General features: G+C 45.6%; 1 protein-coding gene across 9 annotated transcripts in view; it reads left to right on the top strand.

Annotated features, from left to right (window-relative positions):
• LOC140200565 (prolyl 4-hydroxylase subunit alpha-2-like) overlaps window positions 1-13743 on the top strand; it is a 159940-nt gene that overhangs the window by 100179 nt on the left and 46018 nt on the right. For 7 of the 9 annotated variants that reach the window (XM_072264075.1, XM_072264070.1, XM_072264074.1 and 4 more), the window contains exon 10: window positions 11962-12061. The exons of the other annotated variants lie outside the window; for them this stretch is intronic. In XM_072264075.1, the coding sequence (XP_072120176.1) occupies window positions 11962-12061 (100 nt within the window). The remainder of the gene's footprint in view (window positions 1-11961; window positions 12062-13743) is intronic. 9 annotated transcript variants of the gene reach the window in all.

Genomic DNA, 13743 nt, shown 5'->3' with positions numbered 1-13743 from the left:
AAATGTTACCATATTCATTTTCTTATGTTACCAGTACATAAATGTTACCAGATTCATTTTCTTGTGGGCATACTCAATAAGTGTACAGAATAGTAACCGTAACAGAATCAATGAATCAATCCATTTAATGAACACTTCTTCAAAATGAATCGATTTTAGCAATTCATTGGTTCCCGTGGAGCATAGCAGAATTACCACTGGGTGATTCTAAGAGAGAAGTTTTGATGCTATAAAGAGAAAGCATCAAAATCCAGATCTCTGTGTTGAGTTGTTGTTGTCCAACTCAAAAAACAGCCTCATTTTTGAAAGGAACAATTTTGTTTGAAAAGCAATCGGGAGCCAAAGAATGTCCGTGTGGAACTGCAACAAGATTGAACAAACTACGAATTGCTACCTTGTACTTCTTCCTCCCCTCCCCCCACCTTCTTATTTTGACCTCTCCACTTCCTTCTCGGAACGCCCGGAACGTTGACTCTTTTCCATAGATACTGCCTGACCTGCTGAGTTTCTCCAGCAATTTGTGTGTTGCCTAAGAACAGGGAATGAGTTCAGTGGCAGTCTATAGATGCCACATCCAGGTTTTGAAAGAGAGGACTGAGTAAAAGTTAAGGCATGTCACAATCTGGGAGTAAGTAGGCACAATAGGTAGCAAATTAACTGAAATTTATATGCTTTAAGATGCCAGATTGAAGTATTTTTTAAAGATTAGCTTTGTTTGTTATATGTACATCAAAACATACAGTGAAATGCCTCATTTGAGCCGTCATTTGTGATGCGTTGGAGGCAGCCCACTAGTGTCACCACACTTCTGGCGCCAACCAAGTATGCCCACAAATCACTAACCCTAACCATACATCTTTAGAATATAGATTGAAACCAGAGCACCCAGAGGAAACTAATGTGGTCACGGGGCAGAACATACAAACTCCTTACCAACAGAGGTGGATATCGAACCCTGATCAGTGATCACTGGCACTGTAAACTGTTCTGCAAGCATACTGCCTACAAATTAACCAGGTTTAATTAAATATTTTGTGTGGCCAAGTGGTTAAGGCATTGGACTAGCGACCTGAAGGTTGTGAGTTTGAGCCCCAGCCGAGACAACGTGTTGTGTCCTTGAGCAAGGCACTTAATCACACATTGCTCTGCGAAGACATTGGTGCCAAGCTGTATGGGTCCTAATACCCTTCCCTTGGACAACAACGTGTCGTGGAGAGGGGAGACTTGCAGCATGGGCAACTGCTGGTCTTCCATACAACCTTGCCCAGGCCTGGAGAGTGAAGACTTTCCAGGTGCAGATCCATGGTCTCGCAAGACTAACGGATACCTTTTAAAAAAAATTAAATATTTTAAGGCATACATTTGTGCCAATAGAGATTACTGATTAAAGTGCAAAGATTAAAAGTAAAAACTAAATGGAAGATGTCTTTATTTGGTTTTTGTAAGACAAATAGGTTTTTCTGGACACAAGGAAGTCTGCAGAGGCTGAAAATCCAAAGCAACAATTGCAAAATGCTGGATGAACTCAGCAGGGCAGGGCGCATCTATGGAAATTAATAAAGCCGACATTTCGGGCCGAAAGCACTGGAAAGGATGGAGAAGACATCAGAATAAAAAGATGGGGGGAGGGGAAGGATGATAGCTAGAAGGTGATAGGTGAAGCCAAGTGGGTGGGAAAGATAAAGGGCTGGAGAGGAAGAGATCTGATAGCAGAAGAGTGTGGACCATAGGAGAAATGGAAGGAAGAGGTGCACCAGAGAGGTGATAAGCTGCTGGGAACAGACAAGAGGCCAGAGTGGGGAATAGAAGAAGGAGGGGAAGGGAATGCAGTCTGAATGTGGGATGGAAGCATATTCAGTAATTGTTTCAAGAATGAATTAGAGAGTATTCAGAGTATTTAGAGTGTAAGAGGGATGCAGCTGGCGGAGCTACTATCTCACGCTGTCAGAGACCTGTGTTAAATCCTGGCTTTGAGTACTGTCTATGTGGACTTTACATATTCTCTCTGTGACTGCTTGGGTTTCCTCCTGGTGCTCAGGCAACTTCCTACGTCATAAAGACGTGCCAGTTGGTCGGTTAATCGGCCACGGCAAATTGCCCCTTGTGTGGTAGAATCTGCTAAGAGAGGTTGGGAACATGAGGAGGATGGAAGGGGATTGGTCTATATGGGTCAACACACTAAACTGCTGGAGGAATTCAGCAGGTCGGGCAAGGCACGTTTCCTGGAAGGACACGTCATTGTACTAGTGAGTCTGGGTGAGCATGTAGTCAAAGAGTCGGAGAGCAGCAGAGATCACAAAGGGGGAACAGTGAGAGGTGGTCTCGCCGAACACCTGTTCGGTTTAGACTTCTTCAGGGTAGGCAAGTCTCAAAGAGACTTTGCAATGGAGCAGAAAATGATAAACACAAGAGATTCTACAGAAAAAGGTATATGGATAATTAATAGTTGTGGGCTCAGTGCTGTTTCTTTCTATGACTTATTGATTGAGATACAGCATTGAATAGGCCTTTCAGGCATTTCAAGCCATGCCATCTGCAAAAAACCTGATTTAACCATAGCCTAACCATGGGACAATTATAATGAGCAATTAACCTACCAACTGGTATATCTTTGGACTGTGGGAGGAAACTGGAGCACCTTGATGATTTGAGTATTTACTGCTAGCACTGCCATGATATATGGGTGTACAGCAAACTCTCTATACAGAACAAAATTATTTTACTCAATTCAAAAGAGTAGAATGATCAAGATCTACAGCAACTTCTCCCAATAAAAGCAGGTTAAGTCTACCAGAAAACTGCAACAAAAAACAAAAACAAATCTCAAATCTCGCTCAATTACAACAGCTCACTCACCCAATCTGATTTACAGTGAGGTTGACCAGCCATCTACACTTTGCCCAGCTGGAATGTTATAAATAGCTGCTTTGAAGGGTAGATTCTGTGTGGTTATAGGAAAACTGCATGGATGCATAAGAGTTTCTGCAGATGCTGGGAAACCAGAGTAACACCAGAGGTCAGGCAGCATCCATGGAAATGAATAAACAGTTGACGTTTCGGGCCGAGATCCCTCATCAGGCCAGGAAAGGAAGGGGGAAGAAAGCAGGTGGATGGGATGAAGTAAGAAACTGAAAGGTGATATGTGGAAATTGTAAAGGGCTGAAGAAGAAGGAATCTGATAGAAGGGGATGATTTCTATCAATATCCTTTAGGTCAGGGGTTCCCATTTTGGGGTCCTTTCTTAATGGTGTTGGTCCTTGGCATAAAAAAGGTTGGGAACCCTTGAGTTAGATAAATGTTTCAGAAGTAGTTGCACAAGTATGTGGGCCTCATGATCACAACTGCTGACTCTAAGGTGCTTTTCTCTAGTGTGATAAATGTTATAATTAACTCCCATGATTTATCATTCAGTTAGTTACAGAATTTAAATGGGTTTTGTACCATGATAGATAATGCACCAGAGTGGGGTTTGATTTACACTGAGGAAGGTTGGCAGTCATCAAGATCAACAGCAGATGGCATCCTGTAGCTGTTCAGTTGCCAGGATTTTCTCTTGTACAGTAAAAGTAGCACAATGACTTCCCGCTACTGAGTGTTACTGTGCACAGACATTGATATCCTGGCTGCTTGGCTTAAGTTAACAGGCGCAAGGTATGATGCTGGGGACTTCTTGTTCGTGGAATGTCTTGTATTTTCTTTCTCTCTTCATTTCTTGCTGATGAGGCTGTCATTTATTGGCATCCCTAAACATGCCTGACAAGTTCACAGTGAGCCAGTTCGACTTGTGTTTTTTCTAGTCAGCATACTTCCAAGGTACTGTTTGGTCAGGAGTTCTGAGATGCAGACCCAGCGATTGTGAATTTTCAAGTTCAGTGATCTGTGTGAGATGAGGAGAACTTGCTGATGTTGGCAATCACCTGCATCTGCTGTCCTTGACCTTAACCATATAGGCCACTGGGATTTGGAATCGGGATTGCAATAGCCTGGGTAAGTGACTGCTGTACACTCTGAGATGATGGAGGGAATGAATGTTGAGGGTGGTGGTGGTGGTGGCATCCGTTAGTCTCGTGAGTCCATGGATCTGCGTCTGGGAAGTCTTGCTTCAGTCTGTGTTAGAGCAGCGTCTGTTGTGGCTGTAGAGGTCCACACGGGAGTTACAGTCTTGGCTGCAGCGACTGCACTTGAAGGCACTGTCCTCCAGTGTTGTCTTGGTGCTGTTTTTCCGATTAGTGCGTTCTTCTTCAGCAGCAAGCCTCAGCTTCTCTTCTCCTCGTTTTAGACCTCTGCATAGTTCCAGCCTCCAGTGAGAGCGATCGCTTGTGGTGTCCTCCCACCTCTCGACATTCATTTTCAGTGACATCATGTCTCTCTTGCAAATGTCTTTGAAACGAAGATGGGGCCGCCCTGGTGCTCTCTTGCCAGAGGCCAGTTCCCGTACAGCAGGTCTTTCAGGATTCTCCCGTCTGACATGTGGTGTACATGACCCAGCCAGTGGAGACGGCGTTGTTGGAGCAAGGTGAAGAGGCTGGGTATCTGGGCGCGGGCCAGGACCTCATTGTTGGTGACTCGGTCAGTCCACGTGATGTCCATTATCTGTAGTCAGGCTGCGAAGGTGGAAGGCGTTGAGACGCCGCTCTTGTCTGTAGTAGAGGCTCCAGGTCTCGCTGCCGTAAAGCAGTGTGCTGAGAACATAGGCCCCGTAGACTGCAACTTTGGTGTGCGTCACCAGCTTTCTGTTCTCCCAGACTCTCTTTGTCAGCCTGGCGAATGTTGAGGCTGCTCGTCCGATCTGTCTGTTGATCTCGGGGTCCAGGGAGAGACTGTCCGTGATGGTGGAGCCAAGGTATGTAAACTCGTGAACTACCTCCAGCTCGTAGTTGTCGATGGTAATGGCAAGGGGGTGCTCAATGCCTTGGCCCAACACGTTGGTCTTCTTCAGGCTGATGGTCAAGCTGAAGTCCTGGCAGGCTCTGGAGAAGCTGTCCATGAGGTGTTGCAGTTGCTCTTCAGAGTGTGTTGCCAGTGCTGCATTGTCTGCAAACAACATGTCCCTGATGAGTACTTCGCGAGCCTTGGTTTTCGCCCTCAGCTGGGACAGACTGAAGGATGAGGTGCTGATTGAGTGGGTTACTTAGTTCTGGATCCTGTTAAGATGCTTAAGTATTGTTGGGCCTGAACTCATCCAGGTTACTGAGAAGTCTACTGTACCATCACACACGTAACTTGTGCTTTGTTGATTATAAAGAGGTCTTGTAGTCTCAGGTGACAGAATATCAAGCCTGTGACCTGCCCATATTGACCTAGCAGATCAATGATGATTGGCAGGACATTGATGAACGCAAGAGATTCTGCAGATGCTGAAATCCCAGAGCAACACATCCAGAACGCTGCAGGGACTCAACAGGTCAGGCAGCATCTATGGAGAGGAATAAAAAATCAATACTTTCAGGCCGAGACCCTTCAACATCTCTTGTGTTTATGATCCTCAGCATACATTTCTGAATTTATTCAGCAAGCTGAATTTGGACATCATGAAACACCTGGGAAGGTACTGACTGACAAGTACATTCAGCGTCTGGCTACTCGGCCGTTTATTCACTCTCTGTAGATTCATTCCTTAGTCTCTCTCTGACAGAACGTGGCTCAGTTGCATCCTTTTGACCAAGTTAGGGAATTCTGGGTCCAAAACCTATTGCTGAAACTTAATGAGGAAAACTTAGATTGGTTTAACAATACAATGTTGAAGGAGCACTGCATTATTTTGGGTGCTGTCTTTCAGAATACAGAATAAAATCAAAGTCCTCCCTGCATTCAAAAATGGATATATATAAGCCAGTTTTGGAAAAAAAAATCTCTCAATGAAAATCAACTAAAATTGTGTTTCTCTGTTTAGTTCACAGTGATTTTAGTGAGAGCATTCTTTTGTGTAAATTAGCTGCCATATTTCCTACAATGCAATAGTGGCTATTTCAAGGAAAAAATATTTCTTTGCTTCTAACTTACACTGGCAATTACTGGTGTGTCTTGTAAAGATGCTGCCCAGAATAAATTAATGGCAGGTGACTTCTGCAGATAAAATTGCCAAAAGCAATCACAGTAATGGAAGGACCACGGTCATCCATGTCATACGACACAGCACATAATGAATGAACTAATGTAGCCACATAAAAGTTTGAACATTGTGTGCCCTTCGGGTTACTACACTACAAGAAGAACGTGAGAGGCGTTGGAGAGAGTCCAGAAGTTCAACCGGACATTGCCAGGAAAGGAATGTAATATCTACAAGGAGAGGTTGGATAAGACCTTGTTTTTAATACTGAGACTTTATAAGGCATTGGTCAGACCTCGTCTGGAGTATTCCGAGCAGTTTTGGGCCCCATATCTAAGAAACGATGTGCTGGAATCAGAGAGGATCCAAAGGAGGATTACGAGAATTACTCCATGATTGAAAGGGTTAACATAAGAGGAGTGTTTGATGGCTGTGGGTCTGTACTCAGTAGATTTAGAACAGGGGTCCCCAACCTTTTTTGCACCGTGGACCAGTTTAATATTGAAAATATTCTTGCAGACTGGCCAAGGGGGGCGGGGAGTGTTAATCACGACCAGAATATAGGTGATAGGTCAACTATAAGTCACTTTTAAGTGGCTAATACACTCAATTTCGTTTCTAAAAGGGTTTATCTAACAAATTTAACGTTAAGCACACAGCGCATATTTTCCTAGCATGAATATAGTGAAAAGTCAATTATAAGTCAATAGCATCATAACATTTTAAGTAACGTTTGGATATTAAACACACAGCACATATTTTCCTCGTATGAACATATAAAATCATTGCAACACACCAATATCACTGAGTCACTGGGAGCCCTGGGCTTGTTTCCCTGCAACAACACGGTCCCATCGAGTGGTGATGGGAGACAGCGATACTCAAAGGGGGTTCCTTATGTCCAGTCTATTCCGCAATTTAGTTTTCGTTGCATTCATTGCAGAAAATCCCGCTTCGCAGAGATATGATCTTGGAAATGGAAGCAACGTTTTCAGTGCTTTCGTGGCTATCTCAGGATATTTAGCCTTGACTTTGATCTGGAATGCCGGCAGAGATGTTATGTCAAACATACTTTTCAGCCCACCGTCATTTGCAAGCTCGAGGAGTTGATATTCTTCCCATGCTGACATGGATGATTCACTGGGGACATTCACAAATGAGTCACGGACCCATTCCTTTGTACGTTTTAGGTCATTTGCGGTTGGGAAGTAACGCTCGAATTCTGTCGACAACGAAGATAGGTGATCACGCACCAGCTGTGAGAAGGATGGTGCAGCCTCAGTCTCTCCTAAAATCCCAGCTAATGTTGGGAACGTGTCAAATATGCCCCTGTCCACTCCCCGTCCCCACAGTTCCAGTTTGGCTTTGAAAGCGGACACTTTATCTGCCAACCTGAAGACGGTTGTCATTCTCCCCTGAAGTGACAAATTGAGTTCATTGAGCAGGTTGAAGATGTCACACAGATAAGTGAGTTTTGCTATCCACTACTCGTCACTTCCTGAAAGAAATCTCTGTAGTTGCTCTGTTATCTCAAAAACCCTGGCCAGAGCTCTCCCCCTTGATAGCCAGCTGACTTCAGTGTGTAAGAGAAGGCGTTTGTGCTCTGCATCCATTTCCCCCCAAAGCTGCTCAAACAGATGTGAGTAAAGGGCTTTTGCTTTGATGTGATTGATAACTTCAGCAACGTCACTCAATACGCTGTTAAGATCAGATCGGCCAGCCAGCATTTCCCTGTGTATGACACAGTGTGTAGACTGGCATTCAAGAGTAACCTCTTTGACTCGGGTAGTGAAACCAGATAACCGTCCAGTCATAGCTGCAGCCCCGTCTGTGCATATTCCAACACAGAATGACCACGAGGAATTCTGCAGATGCTGGAAATTCAAGCAACACACATCAAAGTTGCTGATGAACGCAGCAGGCCAGGTAGCATCTCTAGGAAGAGGTACAGTTGACGTTTCAGGCCGAGACCTTTCATCAGGACCAGACCAGTGACAGAATGACCAGTCCAGTTTGCCTGACATGTAGTCATTCAAAGACTTGAATAGTTCTGCCCCAGTTGTGTTAATTGGCAGCGGCAGTGCACACAACATATCCTCGTGCACATCATCTTGAAATATATGTCGCACATAAACCAGCAGTATTGCCTTCTTGTCGACATCGATAGACTCGTCGACCTGGATAGCATACCATGGTGACTCGTTAAGCCGTTCCAACAGCTGTGCTTCAATGTCCTTCTTTATGTCATCGATTCTTCTTGAAACTGTGGTAGCTGAAAGAGAAACCTGTGCCATCTTGTTAGCTGCAGCTTCTCCCAACAGTTCACAGCACATGTCCTTGGCAGCAGGCAGAATTGATTCTTCACCAACAGTGAAAGGCTTCTTAGCCTTAGCAACACGGCTAGCCACTAAGTACGACGCTCTCAGAGCAGCAGCATTTGTGGAGGTGGTGGCTCTCAGCACTTGCTCCTGTCCCACTTACTCATGTTTTTTTCCACTCAGAAAACTCAACGGGTTTGTCTTTAAGTGCAGGGTGCTCGGACTCAAGGTTCTGAAGCAGTTTTGAGGGCTTCATTGCCTCATTAGACAGCTTGTCTCCACATATCACACACAGGGGGCTTGGAGCGTGCCAGTCACCGGTCGCAATAAAGCCATATTTTATGTACGACTCGTCGTATTTTCTGTTGAAGGAAGCTTTCCTTTTTTTTGCAGTCTCGGCCTCAGCTGTCTCTGCGTTATCATCATTGTTAGGCCTTTTATGTCCCCTACCACGTCCTCTAAAGAAACTCTCAGGCGACGTTTGTTTTTTACTCATCGAGTAGTTGTAGGTTAGTGACCGACTGATGACCTCGCGTGGGTAATGACCTCGCCTGTGTTCAGGTTCAACAGTGGGTGTGACAGTGAATGAGGAAAGGCGCAGCTGACTCATATCATTTCATATTGCCAAATCATATCATTTCCTGGTGGCCCAGTAGCACATCCTTTGTGGCCCGGGGGTTGGGGACCACTGATTTAGAAGAATTGGTGGGGTGGGGCGGGGGGGGGGACATTTTTTGGAATGCAAAATGGTGTCAGGTAGAAAAACGACAAATCACCAGGAGCATAGGTTTAAATTTAGAAGGGGGAATGAGTAAACAAGATGTCTGGGGAAAATTTTTAACTTTGGATGTGTGGTATACACTATGAGGAGAAGTAGGAGCAGCAGATACCAGGGCAGTGTTTAGGAGACATTCAAACGGACATGTGAGCATGCAGGGAATGGAAGGACAGAGAGCATACGCCGGCAGGTGGGATTAGTAGAGTGACATCATGCTCAATGCAGACGCAGTGAGCCAAAGGGACTGTTCTGATGCTGTACTTGCTCTGTGTTCTGACTCCTGCAAGCCTGGAACTGATCCTCCTTACTGCACTACTGCCCCGCAGAGTTTGCAGATTGTGACGCCTGTCTCTCTGGAGACGGAGGGGTGGGCTGTCCATTCGAATGGCTGCAGAAGCAGCCCCGCCATACGTTCATGAAGCTGGGCCTCGCTTGATTATTTTGGTCTCCGTGTGCTACCCTCTGTTCAGCCACTAACATAATGACCTACTCCTGAAAGGTGGTATTGGACCTGCATTTGCTTGCTTCAATGTGACAACGGACTCATGTAGTCCCTCTGCACGCCCACTTCTCTGAAATAAACGCTGGTTTCTGTCATATCACTTTCATGTTGCCCTTCTAGACGATCATCGACTTGGCATGTTTTTTTTAAATAAGTGATGTTGAAAACTGGCATCACACACAAAATGCTGGAGGAAGGCAGCAGGCCGGTCAGCATCCATAGAAAAATGTACGGTCAACGTTTCGGGCTGCAACCCTTCGGCAGGACTGGAGAAAAGAAGCCGAGGAGCAGATTTGAAAGGTGAGGTAAGGGGAGAGAAACACCTGACGATAGGTGAAACTTGGAGGGGGAGGGATGAAGCAAGGAGCTAAGAAGTTGATTGGTGAAAGCAAAAAGGGGGGAGCACCAGAGCGCCAGAACAAACGTGTACGCTCCGTCCGCCAGAACAAGCCAGATCTCCCAGTGGCCACCCATTTTAATTCCACTTCCCAGTCCCATTCCAATATGTCCATCCATGGCCTCCTCCACTGTTGGGATAAGGCCGCACTTAGGTTGGAGGAACAACACCTTATAATCCGTTTGGGTAGCTGCCAACCTGATGGTATGAACATCGATTTCTCAAACTTTCGGTAATGCCCCCCCTTCACCATTTCCTATCCCCTTTTCCCTCTCACCTTATCTTCTTGCCCGCCCATTGCCTCCCCCTGCGCTCGTCCCCCCTTTTTCTTTCTTCCATGGCCTCTGTCTCTTTCACCAATCAACTTCCTCCCTCCAAGTTTCACTTCTCGCCTGGTCATTTTCTCTCCCCTCCCCCCACCTTTCAAATCTACTCCTCAGAATTTTTTCTCCAGTCCTGCCAAAGGGTTTCGGCCTGAAATGTCCGCTGTGCTTTTTTCCATTGATGCTGCCTGGCCTGCTGAGTTCCTCCAGCATTTTGTGTGTGTTGCTCGGATTTCCAGCATCTGTAGAATTTTTCTTCTTTGTGATTTGAAAATTGCCATCTTGTTTTATATCACAAAATCAATGGAAGTAAAATCGGTAATTTTCTAAAATATTTTTCATAAGTTTTTTTTCTCCCAATCTTGAGATCTCAGTGTGATGCTGTTGGGTACTCATAGAAGCTATATATTTGGCACTTTTAATTTTTGATCATCTTAGCTCTCAGTTCACAGGAACTTCTTTGACATGCTTTCTCTTTGCTAACATGCAGTGCTGTTCTGTTTCGCTCGGCTTTCTGAGAGTGAAACTAGAGAAGTGCAATGTTGGACCAAATAAATTAAGATTAAAAATGTGTAGTTTATTTTGCTGGTTAGAATGCTACTGTCACTTGGTCATACTGTCCAGCTTACGGCCTCTCACTCTGGTCCATTGGGTTATGTTTTCAAGTCTTATTGCAACTTATCATTTGAGTCCTGTTGTATTCCTCTTCCAGTAAAAACCAATGATTCAGTCAGGGAACTCCTGCACCATTTTCTGAGTCTGAATCCATAGTATAAAGTTAAGCCTAGCATCGAGGATGGGAGTGATGTAAGGTTATCATCAATTTGTTTGGTCCAGCATTAGTCTGGATTCTAGAGCCAGTTGCTTAACACGAAATGCCGGAGGAAGTCTGTGGGCTAGGCAGCATCTATGGAGAGAGATGGATAGTCGATGTTTTGGCTTGAGACCCTTCATCTGGATTTTTTCTTTCTCTCACTCTCCTTTTTCTCCCTCTGTCCCTCTGAATATACCTCTTGCCCATCCTCTGGGTCCCCCCCCCCCCTTGTCTTTCTTCCCGGACCTCCTGTCCCATGATCCTCTCGTATCCCCTTTTGCCAATCACCTGTCCAGCTCTTGGCTCCATCCCTCCCCCTCCTGTCTTCTCCTATCATTTTGGATCTCCCCCTCCCCCTCCAACTTTCAAATCCCTTACTCACTGTTCCTTCAGTTAGTCCTGACGAAGGGTCTCGGCCTGAAACGTCGACTGCACCTCTTCCTAGAGATGCTGCCTGGCCTGCTGCGTTCACCAGCAACTTTGATGTGTGTTGTTATCTGGATTTGAATGCCTTGTTTTCCTCCATGGAGGCTGCCTGACCCTCTGAGCTCCTCCAGCATTTTGTGCATTGCTCCAGATTCCACCATCTACAGCGTATTGTGTCGCCATTTGCTAGCTAGTGGTTATGCACTGTTGCTTTAACAGCATGGTCCATTCTGTAACCGGAGGATCGAGATTATTCATTCCCCTTTTGACCCGACACAGATTCCAAAATGGAAACAGCTACAGGTTGTCTGTCTGCCTTGTTCAGTTTTGTTTTGTCTGTCGCTTCCCATCCAGTGCCTGGTTGGACGATGACGTAGATCCTGTCGTGCACCGGGTTAACCAGCGGGTAGCAGACATCACAGGTCTGGAAGTGGAGACAGCCGAGTTACTTCAGGTACTCAACCCAAAACTGAGCCTCTGGTGCAAGGTGGGCAAGGATGTCATGAAGTCAAAGGTTTGCCACAGAAAGAGGCTGTGCAGCCTATCTTATCCAGGCCCAGATTCGAAACAAAGGGTCTGAAATGGCAGAAGGGCACAGCAAAAACGCAACGGCGGAGGTGTGGTGAGTGAGAGATGGTTGGTCCTCAAGTTGGGGAACTCGGACAAGCGACTCGACAGATTGTAATATCGAAACGGTGAGCTGTTGGTCTCCCCTCTCACTGTTGCAGGAGCAATATCTTTCCCCCTTGTCGGTGAGAGAGAAAGCGTGCCTGAGTTGTCGAAGTGTTGGGATGGGCAGTAGTTTTTGATTGACCCTAGATCGTGGTCTCTGCGTGCTTTGCTATTGCTTGCATGGTGGGTGGTGGGAGGGGGAAGGGCTGGATGCTTTTTGCTGAAGCAAGTGGGGGGAGGGTTGATGTTTTTGCTGCTGCGTGTGCGTGGGGGGAGGTGGTGGGGTTCTAACAACTTCTGTTCAGTGTATGTCTGTGAAGAGTAAGAATTTCAGGTTCTATACTGTATTCGTTCTCCGTTATTAAATTAAACTGTTGAACGATCAAAGGCTGTAACACAAAAGCACAGGCTAATGTTGGACCACAGCCCCTCACCCTGGCACTCTGTAACCAGTAGGTCCTGCAGAAGAGCAACAAAATAAATAAACCCGAATATCCCTTTTCTATCGGTGGCCTTTGGTTAGGCAGGAAATCCAAAAGCCCAGCTGGTCCTGTCACTTTTAATTACATTATTCCTTAAATCTCAGCCATTGTGTTATGAGCATCTTTGATGGGAACTTGATGTTATCATCATGTTCCCCTGTGCTATTAGATCACTCTCATGGATACCTGAACTTGCAAAAGGATAATTGTGTGAGGGCCCGGTGAATTAAAATGTGCATCCAGAATCTATATCTACACCCCTTTAGTTCTTATAGATTAAAAGATTAGTTTTATTCCCCACATGTACATCGGAGCACAGAGAAATGTGTCGTTTGCATCAAGTCCAACGCAATCTGAGGAATGTGTCGGCAGCAACATAACGTGATCACAAGTCTCTAGCCCTCGCCCTAATCCTACGTCTTCGGAACGTGAGAGGAAATCGGAGCACCAGGAGGAAACCATGCAGGGGAGAGCAAACAAACTTCTCACAGAAAGTGGCGGGAATTGAACCCTAATAGGCAATCGCGGATGTGTGAAGCACTGCACTGACCACTATGGCATCCTGTGATGCCCAAATACTTATGATCATTTGACATCATCGGAGTTGGGGGAGGTTGTCTTATTCCCAAAGGAGGTAAGAGGTTCTGTTTCACATTGTGAGGGAGGCAGAAGAAATAACTGCTGCTGTTCCTTTCCACTTCTCCTGACACAGTCCAGAGGAATTTTTTTCATAAAGAAGTTGCCATGATGGAAAACAATAATGGCAGAATGTGAAACGATGAAAGAAATGCTGGAAGAACTCATGCAGTCGAGCTGTCTCTGTGGCGAGAGAAACAAGTCATCGTTTGGGATCTGTGACCCATCCTCAGAACTGGGGATCTTGCCCACATTGACAGATGAGAGAAGCCGTTCGTAGGGTCAGTGTTTTCTGAGAAACAACCTGCCTGAAAGGATGAAAGCACAATCGCACATGTTTGCAAGA

This window comes from Mobula birostris, chromosome 7 (assembly GCF_030028105.1).
Source record: "Mobula birostris isolate sMobBir1 chromosome 7, sMobBir1.hap1, whole genome shotgun sequence".
Classification (NCBI taxonomy): domain Eukaryota; kingdom Metazoa; phylum Chordata; class Chondrichthyes; order Myliobatiformes; family Myliobatidae; genus Mobula; species Mobula birostris.
The sequence above is the reverse complement of the archived record's forward strand: the minus strand, read 5'-3'. Positions and strand labels throughout refer to the sequence as shown.